Genomic DNA, 12,397 nt, shown 5'->3' with positions numbered 1-12,397 from the left:
GGACCGCCATCTCTAGAATTGCGGCGCGACCTGTCCGCCTCCGGTCCTGGGGGTCCGTCTCGTTCTCGTTCTCGTTCTCGGTCGCGAAAATCACGTGGCGGTGATCTAACCCGTCCAGGGGGAGGCGATCGTCTCGACCTGTACGAATCGCGCCAGTCGCGATCCCTGTCTCGGTCACGCTCGCGTTCTCTACTCCGGTCATCGCGATAGCGGTCGCGAAAGTCGATGTCTCTGTCCCGGCCGCGGTCTCTGCTGTCGTCCCGAGCAGACCAACCTCGACCCCTTCCACGGCCGCGGCCTCTAAAGTCGCCGCCGAAACCACCTCGCGGCCCGCTGGGTGGATCGATAAGAGCCCTCGGCCCCCTAGGCGGCTCTCTTCGCGGACCATCACCGAAAACATCGCGGTTCGACTGGAAAGCCGACGAGTTAGGCCTCATGTCGGCTACCGGAGGCCGCCGCCTGTCGCCGTCAAAACGATCAGGGGAGCGGTCCCTTGGCGATCTGGACCGTCGGTCGGGGTCGTAGCGGTATCTCGAAGCCCTAGAGTGAAGTCGCGTCGTCAGCAACGGCAGAGCTGGAGGAAGTGCGATCTACATGGGCTCGCGGTGCACCCTGTGTGGCTGACAACGTGATGACATGGCATCCAACAGCTGGGTAATTGATCAAGTTGGGACGTACATTGTGAAATGGCAGCCTACGGCCACGGAACACCCGTCTTAGCGAGCACTATTCTCATCCAGAGATGAACTAGTGGTAGACGTTTGCTAGAATCCACACGGGCATCGATCAGGCGGGATCTCGCTGGCGGTCGTCTGGCCTGTCGACAGTGGTTCTCACTGGGTGGTGGAACCCAGCCGGGTGGCCAAGCCCCAAGGAAGTCTGTTTGCAGGCGGAATTGTACGTATCCTTTGGTCGCGGCTACGTTGGTGGCCGGTGCAGCGCGCAGTGCAAGGGAGGAGGACCGGCCCGCCAAAACGGGGGATGGATCACCAAGTCGTCGCGGCGGCCGCTGGGGAAATGCCAGAGAGATTGAGAGGTGATGAGAGGGCTTGTTTTGCAGAGTTGGACACCAGGTAGGATGGAGAGGGAAGGATTCAAGATCGAAGAACGGCCCCCGGCGCGGGTCAGCCCCATACCCAATCCACAATGCGTGAATGCCATTCGTGGACCATGAATCCTGAATCGTGGCGGCTGATTCAAGGTGTGGCTGATGCCCAACACTGTCAACGCCCGAGCGGGAATGTGCGCCAACGTGCTGTGCGCTAGGCCCAGGGTAGACAAGCGTGCCAAAGTGGTCGACGGTGGGGTCGACAGGAAAAAGGTACGTACTTCGGTGCTGCGAACTTCAAACGCCACCAAAAACGACTACACCCACTCACCAACGGTCCACGATCTCTTTGGTTCAGAGACATTTCGAATTTCGATTATATCTCATTGAGAAAGGATATTGCGTAAAAGTCCAGGAAGAAAATCACCGCTGGAACCATGGCCGACCAAAATGAGAACCTGCCTCCCTCAGAGGCCAAGAATGCCGTTCTCGTCAAGTCCGAGGAAATGCCTGAGGGCGCCCAGCAGGTCGAGGACTTTGACTTTAACAAGTTGAAAGGGCCCATCACAGCCGAAGACCTGCTGTCGGGTATGAGTCACATGGGCTTCCAGGCCTCATCAATAGGCGAGGCTGTCAGGATCATCAACGGCATGGTAAGTTGCGATGCCCTGCACCATTTTTAAGTGTGACTGTGCTCATATTTCACCGCAGCGAGAATGGCGCGATCCGGAGACAGGGGATAAGACAACAATTTTCCTGGGATATACATCCAACTTGATCTCATCCGGCCTTAGGGGAATCTTCAGATGGCTGGTAGAGCACAAGCACGTATCCGCCATTGTCACCACCGCAGGAGGCATCGAGGAGGACTTCATCAAGTGCCTCGGGGACACGTACCTCTCCTCTTTTAGTGCCGTGGGCTCCGACCTGCGCAAGAAGGGCCTCAACCGGATAGGCAACCTCGTCGTCCCCAACGCCAACTACTGCGCCTTCGAAGACTGGGTGGTGCCCATTCTCGACAAGATGCTTGAGGAGCAGGAGGCCAGCAAGGGCACCGACAGCGAGATCAACTGGACCCCATCCAAGGTCATCCACCGCCTGGGCAAGGAGATCAACGACGAGCGCTCCGTCTACTACTGGGCCTACAAGAACGACATCCCCGTCTTCTGCCCCGCCCTGACCGATGGCAGCCTCGGCGACATGCTCTACTTCCACACGTTCAAGTCGTCGCCGCAGCAGCTCAAGATTGACCTTGTCGAGGACATCCGCCGCATCAACACCATGTCCGTGCGCGCAAAGAGAGCCGGCATGATCATCCTCGGCGGCGGCGTCGTCAAGCACCACATTGCCAACGCATGCCTCATGCGCAATGGCGCCGAGTCGGCAGTCTACATCAACACGGGCCAGGAGTTTGACGGCAGCGATGCCGGCGCACGTCCAGATGAGGCCGTCTCGTGGGGCAAGATTAAGATGGATGCAGACAGTGTCAAGGTGAGTAGAGTTCTTGTTATTAAAAAAAAACGCGTGAGCTGAAGTGAGTCTGACATCTCTTTTAGGTATACGTTGAGGCTACAACTTGCTTCCCGCTGATAGTAGCCAACACGTTTGCAAGAAGCAACACGGATCCCAAATAGAAGAAACGCCTAAAAATCCAAAAGAATTCTACTCACTAGTTACGCAATGTATACCCTCCTCCAATTGTTCTTGTTGACAACGAAAAGCAACACCCCGTTTAAGCCCCTTTTCATCGAAAATCGATCATCTGGGCTAGTGACCCATGTGTCCTATTCAAACCCCCAACTAGCCTGACCCTTGGATGAAATTATTTTCAAGGATGCGAGCTGCCAGTATAAACAGTTGCTTGGCAATGCACATTGTTGTCGTCTGGTAATCTGCGAACCAGCAAAGCTGGGGGTTGCCCAGTATACCCCCAGCTTCCCACCCAGTTGAGGGCCCTGTGGTTTCCCGTCCCTTCCAATAGAAACCTCAGGAGGTACCTTGAGCATCATATGGTCTCCGCGTATTCGGCATAGTCAGCTGTGCTGTTGACTCCCAGAATCGACATAACGAGCCTTTGACGCACAACGAGCAGTATGCCGTGTGCATATATATAGGTGACTGCAGAGGACGTGCGCCACCATCTACTTGTCGGACTCTTTCGGTGTTATTTCGAAACTAGATTCCTTTGTTTCAGTATCGGGTTCCTTTTGCCTTTTCTGTTCAATTTCCTTTTCTGTAATCTCTTTGGCAAGGGCAAATGAAAATAGTCCGCTCTGACTCAACTGTTGCATGAACTTCATGGTGTTTTCCTGGAATTCACGGGATTCCAGATCTCCGGACCCAGTGGACTTGTCCTCAATAATAGTAGATAACTTGGGTGTCCTGGGAGATTTCTTCTTCTTCTTACTCACGCCGGCCCCCTCAATTTTGTGCTGGGAGGGGTCAGGGTCGTAGCGCTGAGGCTTCTCGGAGTTCCTGCGACTCATGGTGTATATGGTGAAAGAAGAGGGAGACTTAGTGTATGTGGTTTTTGGCAGAATTAATGGTCAGTATCGACGAGCAATATGAGCTACTGCAGTGAAACTATGTGAACGAACGTCCACGGTTGGGGGCGTGGATACGATTGAGCGCCCTTCTGACTTTGGAAATTGCAGTGCTTTTATACTGCGAAATTCAACGGTATTTTAAGCTTCAGCCCTCTTTTATCTCTAGCTTTAGGATTTGGTAGAAGGTGGCTTGAATCACATCATAAAGATCATTAAAACAGTACCTTGTTGAGCTGGACACTCTACATAAGGGCCCAAATTGTTAGACAAAGGGACAGCGAGGAATCTCCAAATTATTACATTTTAAACGAAGAAATGCACAAGACTATCAATTACACATTTAATCACGTCCTTTCCTATTCTAAAAAGTTTCGCTGGGCATTTCTGTGTCTGCCCATTCTGAATCGCAATGGAGTATGCCGAGCGTGCCCTCTCCCCCATGTGCCACAAGGAGTCGGGACTCTTGCAGGCTACCCAGGAGACGGGTCATTACCGAATTAAATACATTCTTAGTCTGCTAAATATTTCAATAGCACTATCAACCAAAAAAAAAATGACCAAAAAATGACCAAGTTTATAATTCACCAATTAATTCTTTGAAAGCGCTGAGCGCCATAGCCCACGAAGTCCCCTCTGTGTCGGCCCAGGCGCCCACTTTCTCGATGCCCTCGAGGTCGTCCCTCATATGCACCTCATTTGTAGTCCCATCCAGTACCGTAATGCCTTCTAGCCCCAGAACTAGTGAGTAGTAGGCGGCTGGGCCGGGAACTCCGGCCTCCTGGGCCACCCTGGAGACAGGAGGGCTCCTCAGCAGTGCCGGGTTAGCTGAGAGAGTCCAGAAGGACTGGAAAACAATGTCGTTCTCTCTGCAAAAGGCCCTCATATCAACCTCAAATTCCGTTTGATCATGGAACCGGTTCTGCACCACGGCAGGTTTTACGCTTGCTCGCTGCGTGATAACCTGCAGGACGGGAAGGGTCACGTTGGAGATGCCCAGGTTATGGATTGTGTGCGGTGTGTAGGTCTCTAGCGTTTTCCAGACCGTGAGTGTGTCCTGTAGGGTGTCAAGTGGCGAGTGCATGACTAGGCTATCGAGGTATGGCTCCTGGCCCTCGATCGTGAAGTTGCGTAGTGACGACTGCACTGACTGGTGGACCTTGTCTACGAGGGATGCATCAAGGTCGTAAGGGGTAATGTTGCTTTGCCCTCTTGGGGCCGTGAATTTTGTTTGGATCTATCCATATTAACTGTCAGAGCTTCCCCAAGGTAGGCGGTCAACGAGGAATGGCTCACAAAGAGGTCTTCTCTCTTGATGATGCCGTCGGTGATGGCTCGCCTGACACCTATGCCAACGCCTGCCTCATCATAGTGCTTGGGTTGGGCGGCCGTGTCGATCCCCCTGAAACCTGTTTTGAGCGCATTGTACACAAGATCGGCCGTCTGGTCCTTCTTCCAAGCGGTTCCATAGATGAGTTTGGGAATCGTACTTTTGGTTGCTGACGGCGAGCTGAGGGTGAGGTCCCTTGCCAGACGTGACGCTTGGGCTCCGATGTTCGGCGAAGCCATAGCGGCGTATAAAGTACCCGAATTCCGCTGCTGTTCTAGTGCTTCCACTAGTAGAAGAACCGCTGGTGATCGCTTTCGAGAAACAGTTTGATGTGTGTCGCGATACTCTGATGGTGCCGGGTGTTCAAAGGCGGGGTGTGGTTTCCCTCTCTCCCTTCGTCGGTGAGGTGGATTCAACAGTGGGAAGGATGAGTGCGTTGAATGTGATTCCAATACGGCGCATTCCACTGTCCCAACTTGATGGTTCAGCGACTCAACTTCCAGGATTGCTTCTTCGAGATTCTGAATAAGGTACCTGAAGCGGAGCGAATGACGTTGTAAGGTCGCACCTTCCTGGAGCTATCGCGCAAGTCAATTCCCCCACCTTTCACTAGAAGGCGGGGAAGAGCCGCCGTAGCAACGTGGGTTACTTCACCTTGGCTACGTTACTTCAAAACAGTCCCTAGGAAGGCACGATCCGCAGAAATACTGCAGTAGCTCCTCTTTTAGTGAGCTGAGGTCATCCAAGGACCAACTATTAGGCACAGCGTTCTATTTACCCGGCGTGGAGCTTTAAAAAAGACCCGAGACCCCTCCCTCCATTGCCCGGACACAGCTACAGAGCTTTCCCTCAGCTAGATCTTGACTATCTGACCTTCTCAAACAACCTGTACTCAAGATGGCGTCCAGCACTCCCTACACCCTAAAATGGGGTATCTTGGCTACTGGAGGCATCGCGAAGAGTGAGAACCCGCCAGCACTAGATCCATCATTCGAGCCTTCAATGGGATGCCTACTGACAAGCTCTGCTAAACAGCTTTCGCCAAGGACCTTCTCACTGACCCCGCCATCCGCGGAGTCAGCGACATCCGCCACGAGATTGTCGCCGTCGCCTCTTCTACTTCGGCGGAATCCGCGGCCAAGTTCATCCAGGCCATCGACGGTCCTAGCTCCGCCAAGACGTACGGGTCATACAGCGAGCTCGTCGCCGACCCCAACGTTGACATCATCTATGTGGCCACTCCTCACAGTCACCACTTCCAGAACGCGATGCTCTGTCTAGAGGCCGGCAAGAATGTTCTCTGCGAAAAGGCACTCACAGTCACGGCCGCGCAGGCCAAGAAGCTGGTCGCCACAGCCAAGGCTAAGAACTTGTTCCTCATGGAGGCTGTCTGGACGAGATATTTCCCTCTCAGCATCAAGGTCCGGGAGCTCATCACATCGGGTGCCATTGGCAAGGTCTACCGCACATTCGGTAGGTGCTCAGGGCTTATTACTCTCTGGTGAAGCCGGTACTGATTATATGACTACAGCCGACTTGAGTTTCGGTAACAGCAATCCTGACGGCACGCTCAGCTTTGACGACTCGAACAGGATGGTGAACATAGACCTGGCCGGAGGTGCGCTTCTGGACTTGGGTATCTACTCTCTCACTTGGATCTTCCAAACGCTCTACCACACGCAGCCAGAGAAGGACAAGGAAGCCCCCAAGGTTGTGTCGGCCATAAACAAGTACAGGACGGGTGCCGACGAGCAGACGAGCATCATCTGCCAATTCCCGGAGCATGGTCTGATGGGTGTGGCTACGACGAGTCTGCGCGTGGCGTCGGATCCAGATGGTACCGAGAGTGCGGGGCCGTCGATTCGCATCCAGGGCTCCGAGGGTGAGATCCAGGTCATGCCGCAAGCCTTCCGACCCCCGCAGTACAGAGTCATCAAGAAGGACAGCGCCGGCAAGGTCGAGGTGGTGGACTGCCCGATCCCCACGGACCCGAAACGCGGTGGCTGGGGCCATGGCATGTTCTGGGAGGCGGACGAGTGCGCGCGGTGCCTTCGTGACGGCAAGGTCGAAAGCGAGACGATGCCGTGGTCGGAGAGCATTGTCATCATGGAGACGATGGAGACGGTGCTCAAGCAGGGCGACGTGCAGTACCCAGAGCGCATCACGACGGATGTGTATGATCCCAAGAGCCCGCTAAACACCGGCGGGAGGTGAAGTTACCAGAACAGGCAATAATACCCCTGGTCGGCAAGGGTCTGTCGGGGTTAGGGTCACATAACAGGTCAATCTAGATTCGAACCACGTAGTATGAAGTACTTGGTACACCCATGAATCTAGCCCGGTCCATAACTCGCCAGACGCTCCAGAATCGAGGCCCGTGCCATCGCATGTTCCCGAACGAGATGATCCGTGTGAGGATGCATGTGAGCCGTGATCCGCGTTTGGGTTCTGAATAGCGTCGGGCAGCCCGAGCGGCTGGGTCCAGGGCAGTCCGGGGGAGATTCCGGAGCTGTAGCCTGTCCAGGGTTGCTCCGGCTACGGGAGCATGCCGTAACCCACGCGTCCCGGGCCGTCTCTTTGATGTCCCCCCTCGATGTGCCACGTTGTTCATACTGTACCCGCCCTGCCCGTCAGCGACTTCCCGAGTCATGGCTTTTGCGCAGACTCATCGAGTTGGTTTCACCAGTGTTGTTTCTGGTTCCAGAAACCCTCCAGGGACTAGTAGAAGGGTATTTTGGATATCACCCATGTTGAGCATGGTGAGTGTAGTGAGCGTGGTGAGCATTGACCTGACCATGACCTCAGACAGTGAGGACAGTAAGTGAGACATGCTAAATTCCTCGCCCCACCCATCTCGACCTTCACAACCTTCCAGTTCCAACCTTCTTTGAACGCCCGCTCTCGACTCAGCTCAACGCCCAATGCTCATCCCCTGACCCACGACGCTGAGAGCTCACAAGCCACGAGTCACGAGCACCAGGGCCTGAAACCATCCCGGGGGGATCGTCATCGCGCACAGTCCCCGCATCTGACGTCCTTCTCCAGACGGCGAACCTATCGACACACCCCTCTGCATCACCACCAGCTCACAAACCTTCACCATAACCATGTCGTCACAAGCAGACGAGCCCAGCTCGCCCTCGGAATCGCCAGACGCCTACGAGTCCACCCACGTCCACTCCGTCTACGAGGCCATCGCGCCTCACTTCTCCGCCACGCGTCACAAGCCCTGGCCCCTCGTCACCTCGTTCCTCCTGGCCCAGCCTCCTGGCGCTGTCGGTCTCGACGTCGGCTGTGGTAACGGCAAGTACCTCGACGTCAACCCGCGTGTCCACCTCCTGGGATCAGACCGCAGCGAGTCGCTCGTCCGCCTCGCCCGCTCCCGCCACTACGCCCCCAACTCCTCCAGCCCGGCCGAGGCCCTCGTAGCCGACGGCCTTCACCTTCCCTACCGCCCCTCCAGCGCCGACTTTGTCATCAGCATCGCCGTCGTCCACCACCTCTCCACGCGCCCGCGCCGCCGCGCCGCCGTCGCCGCCCTGCTTGCCTGCGCCCAGCCTCAGGCCCCCGTCCTCGTCTTCGCCTGGGCCCTCGAACAGTCCTCCAGTCGCCGCGGCTTCCACGACGGCTGCGACCAGGACACCCTCGTCCCCTGGGTCATGCGCGCCCCCAAGGGCAGCGACCGCCCCGACGCCACCTACCAGCGCTACTACCACCTGTTCCGCGAGGGCGAGCTCGAGGAGGACGTGGTCGCCGCGGGCGGGGTCGTCCTCGACAGCGGCTACGAGAGGGACAACTGGTGGGTCATTTGCAGTAGAGAGCGTCCAGAGCAGCAAAAGAACTATCGTTGACCCGAAAATGTGTGCGCCCCCTCCCCCTCCCCCTCCCACGTGGCTCGTAGGTAATACTAGTAGTTGGCATGCGATTTCACTCTTTAGCGGCCTGTGGAGGGAGGACAAGTGAACGCCACTCCCCAGAATGCTGCCCACCTCATGCATGTCCCACGTGCCACAGAATCGATCGGCCTACTTGTACTATGTATTGTATGCTTGCCTGCGTAGCGGCGGCAGATGCGCCACCGAGAGTTAGTACACTAGACCACGAAGAGACGTACGACACAATCAGGTAGTAGTACCAAGTTCACTACAGACGACACACCTTTCTAGAACCGGCCCCACCCCCTCCAGACAAAATGGTATAGGCACGTTTGGATATTGAAGACCCTCACACGACACACAAGTATGCTGCGTCAAACAAATGCTTCCTGTCGACGTCACCCCCTAGCGGTGGTATCTTGCGTTGTGATGATGCTGCTGTCTCTTCTAAAATGTAAGCTGCTGTGGTTATTGGATGCCCCTCTCGCTTTGTCTTTTCCCTTCTACCCCCCAAGTCCCTTGCGCCTCTAGCCATACAGATACAAAGGGAAAAGAAGAAAGAAAAAAAGGAAGAAGATGAAGGAGCTAAACACATATCAGTGAAGAGAATCATGCCATCCGAGCCCTTCCATGCCATACCCCTTGCCGATGCCATTATCAAATCCAGTCAATAAAGATGCACTCCACAGTTCGCCAAACAATATGCCTCCCTCCGCTCTTTTTTTGCACAATGTCGATCGCTCAGTCCTCGCTCGTCATGAAGGGGAAAAAACACAAATCCCAAATTTGCGAAATCGGGCATCCATAGTCCTAATGCAGCCGCAGTAACAGCGGCCTTCCATGTGAATAGCCTTGCCTAGTGTGGCAATGCCCCCGGTTTATATGCGGAAAAGGGGCCGTGAGAAAAGGAGAAGATCTTGGAAGAATATTCTGGCGGGTAGCCACGTCCAGACGCGGTTCAATGAGGCTCAGCCCATGCGCCGTCTATGGCTAGGTTCACCGTATACCTCCTCTGGACTCGCCGGCCGCTTTGTTGACGGACTGCCCATCGTCCGGTATCCCACACTGACTGGTACATATCCACCGTGGTATGGTCCCGAGCCAGCGCCATTCCCCGGCCCCGGTGTCTGCCCGCCGTACGGCGTTACGCCAGTCGTCAGCTCCGCGATGCTGGGCAAATAGTTTCCACCGGCAGGTTGCCCCGGTGTCTGTATAGGGGCCAGTGTCGGCATCGAAATGTAGGTCACCTCCCCTGGTTCCGGCATCCCTGGGTGTGAGGGGGGAGGCATCGTCGTCTCTCGTCGTGGGCCAGCCGTCTGAGACCCTGGTCTTCCTGATGATGGTTGTAGGTTTCGTCCATACAGGGCGCGGTGAGGCGGTGCGCTCATCTCTCGGGGCTCACGAGGCATACTTCCGTGTCGCTGGGGTTGCAGGTGCGAGTGCGAGTGTGACAGCTGGCTGCGAGATGGAGAGTTACGACGACTAGCTGCACTTGCTTCCGCATTGACAGCTGCGAGAGAAAACGGAACCACTCCTGCTCTTCTTGCCATGTCTTGTTCCCCAAGCTGCCAGTGCATCGCTTCGGCGGCTCGCCAGGGGACCGCAAGCTCTTCGGCGACTTTTGCCCACATATCAGCCTTGAACCTGTCGTGGAATTAGTCTTTGTTGACGGTCCTGCAAATCAACGTATTTGCCTACAGTCCCCAAGAGCATGACGATGAGACCTGCTTACCTTTCGTAGAGTTGTGCGAGCTTGTCTTTGCGCTCCTCGCTCCACTCGCTCCGTCTCTCCAAGTAGTTTTGGTAATGAAGGCGACAGCTGATAGCACTTCGGCCAGGAAGATGCTTGGAGATGTCCTCCCACTTCATCCCACTGCCCCGAAGCTCAATGATCAGTGCGTCCTCCTCCGGAGACCATTTGCTCTGTTTCTTGGCCGGCTGATCTGGCCCTGGGGGAGGCATGCTGCGCCTTCCACTGGGCCTAGACGCTGGTGCTATTGGGCGTGAACCATGTGCGGCCGTCGGTGGCTGCTGCTGCCGGCCTGGAGGCGGAGCCGGCGATGCGGTGCTCTGTTGGGGCACAGGCGTTGGTCTGAACGGGGTCGGAGGAGAGACGGGAGCCTCATTTGAGTCGGGGCCGCGAAGAATGTACGAGAGATCCACGTTGATACTGTTGCCCTTCAAATTGCCTGTGGAGGCCTGTCGGGCATGGGACCGAGGAACTCGCTGCAAGTCCAGATGGTTTCCACCAAGACCGCCCGACGACACTGACGACTCTGCCCGCAAGAGGCAGAGCGAGGACTGGCTCTTTAGTTGAGCCAGATCCGCAGCTGGGCGTTCAACCCGTTTATTCTTTTCTGGCTGCCTCTCGTGGGGGGGGGGGGGTTGGTGAGTCGGGTTAGATGGGCTGTTGGGTTCCCCAGACACTAATACCGCGTAGCGGACCACAGGCACGGGTGTGTTGCACGGCTGTGATGTCAGAACGGCCGATGGAAGCAGCAGAATCAAATGGTCCCGCTGGCCTTCCTGTGTAGGAAGAGCCCCAGAGGATTGGTTGTAATGATGCTAGGCGTTTGTGCTGACAAGACGGTCGAGGATGGCCCCGGACATCAACAATCGCGGCGTCCGGTGCCCTGAAAAGGAGAGGAGGGAGGTCGCAGAGATCACCAGTCCCCCAATTGTTCCTTGGTAGTATTAAAAGGCGTAGGTAGTCTTGTTTCCGAAGGATAATACCCTTGTGATTGGGCACGGCTGGTGTGGTGGTCAACCAATAAGGGATGTGAGAAAGGAGTCGAGGAAACAGCAGCACGCGGCGGCGGCAATAATAAAGAGTGTACGTCAAATGGCGGAGCAAACTTGACGCGATGAGATCGGGAGATCGAAGAAAGAGGTCTCAAGAGGAGTCAGAAAGAGAACCCAAGGTGTATATCCGAGGGTGGGCGACTCGTCAAGAAATGTCGGTAGGGGTCTGTGGCTTTGGGATCCGCGGCTAGGGAGACGACGTCGGCAAGCTGCGGCGCGGTGCAGTGCAGATGTGAGAAACTCCAGGGGTAGCAACAAAGACAATGGAGAAGAGAGCCGGAGGGGAGGGCCCAGGGCAGTGGTTCAAGGGCTTTGTTCAAGTGTTGATCAAGTCTGAGGGTACGATGGGGGTCCAGAACTCAGGTCAGATTGGGGTATGATTAACAACTTGGCCATGTCAACGGTGACGGGATGAGCACGCAGTACGGAGTACGGAGTACGGCGCATCATATATTTGGGCTGTCAGTCTTGAAAAATTTCAGCCAAAACCAGACGGGCGTACGTGCGTGGTCTCTTGCTTTACCTCGACCATAACAACGGCCAAACGCCTTGGGTGGAAATAGGAGGGGTGTACGGATACACAAGGGAGTGTACCAATGTACCATGTACAAGTCGCCAGGCTCGCAGCGGCGGTGTTGATTGATGCACAACCTGGACCTGGTTGAGAATCCCAACACCTGGCCGCCGATGTGGATACTACATAGTACCGCCTCGGCGGATGTTTTAGCTACAACGAGGCCAAGCCCCGTCATATTGCTCGTATGTACAACTGGTAGGTCGAGGATTCCCCAGGGTTGTG

General features: G+C 55.7%; 6 protein-coding genes across 6 annotated transcripts; 3 read left to right on the top strand and 3 right to left on the bottom strand.

The window, feature by feature from the left end:
- Positions 1 to 1,485: 1,485 nt before the first annotated feature.
- DYS1 (Deoxyhypusine synthase) lies at positions 1,486 to 2,682 on the top strand (the record flags this gene model as incomplete). Its single annotated transcript, XM_083195738.1, has 3 exons — positions 1,486 to 1,701; positions 1,760 to 2,539; positions 2,605 to 2,682. The coding sequence occupies 3 exons, from the start codon at positions 1,486 to 1,488 to the stop codon at positions 2,680 to 2,682; spliced, it is 1,074 nt and encodes a 357-aa protein (XP_083048754.1).
- A 507-nt stretch (positions 2,683 to 3,189) lies between these two features.
- On the bottom strand, positions 3,190 to 3,534 carry ACO1O0_006344 (uncharacterized protein; the record flags this gene model as incomplete). The annotated part of the gene is made up of 2 exons (XM_083195737.1): positions 3,190 to 3,420; positions 3,460 to 3,534. The coding sequence occupies 2 exons, from the start codon at positions 3,532 to 3,534 to the stop codon at positions 3,190 to 3,192; spliced, it is 306 nt and encodes a 101-aa protein (XP_083048753.1).
- A 634-nt stretch (positions 3,535 to 4,168) lies between these two features.
- ACO1O0_006343 (NADP-dependent oxidoreductase domain-containing protein) lies at positions 4,169 to 5,160 on the bottom strand (the record flags this gene model as incomplete). The annotated part of the gene is made up of 2 exons (XM_083195736.1): positions 4,169 to 4,828; positions 4,888 to 5,160. The coding sequence occupies 2 exons, from the start codon at positions 5,158 to 5,160 to the stop codon at positions 4,169 to 4,171; spliced, it is 933 nt and encodes a 310-aa protein (XP_083048752.1).
- A 658-nt stretch (positions 5,161 to 5,818) lies between these two features.
- Positions 5,819 to 7,135, top strand: XYD1 (Gfo/Idh/MocA family protein; the record flags this gene model as incomplete). The annotated part of the gene is made up of 3 exons (XM_083195735.1): positions 5,819 to 5,882; positions 5,957 to 6,394; positions 6,453 to 7,135. 3 exons carry the CDS (start codon positions 5,819 to 5,821, stop codon positions 7,133 to 7,135), a joined length of 1,185 nt encoding a protein of 394 aa, XP_083048751.1.
- Positions 7,136 to 7,716: 581 nt separating this feature from the next.
- Positions 7,717 to 8,772, top strand: TRM9 (tRNA (carboxymethyluridine(34)-5-O)-methyltransferase; the record flags this gene model as incomplete). The annotated part of the gene is made up of 2 exons (XM_083195734.1): positions 7,717 to 7,738; positions 7,967 to 8,772. The coding sequence occupies 2 exons, from the start codon at positions 7,717 to 7,719 to the stop codon at positions 8,770 to 8,772; spliced, it is 828 nt and encodes a 275-aa protein (XP_083048750.1).
- A 1,679-nt stretch (positions 8,773 to 10,451) lies between these two features.
- Positions 10,452 to 10,758, bottom strand: ACO1O0_006340 (SANT/Myb-like DNA-binding domain-containing protein; the record flags this gene model as incomplete). Its single annotated transcript, XM_083195733.1, has 2 exons — positions 10,452 to 10,470; positions 10,529 to 10,758. 2 exons carry the CDS (start codon positions 10,756 to 10,758, stop codon positions 10,452 to 10,454), a joined length of 249 nt encoding a protein of 82 aa, XP_083048749.1.
- Between the last annotated feature and the right edge of the window lie 1,639 nt (positions 10,759 to 12,397).

Source organism: Amphichorda felina (genome assembly GCF_050947745.1).
Source record: "Amphichorda felina strain 45539 chromosome Unknown scaffold_6, whole genome shotgun sequence".
NCBI classification, from domain to species: domain Eukaryota; kingdom Fungi; phylum Ascomycota; class Sordariomycetes; order Hypocreales; family Bionectriaceae; genus Amphichorda; species Amphichorda felina.
The sequence above is the reverse complement of the archived record's forward strand: the minus strand, read 5'-3'. Positions and strand labels throughout refer to the sequence as shown.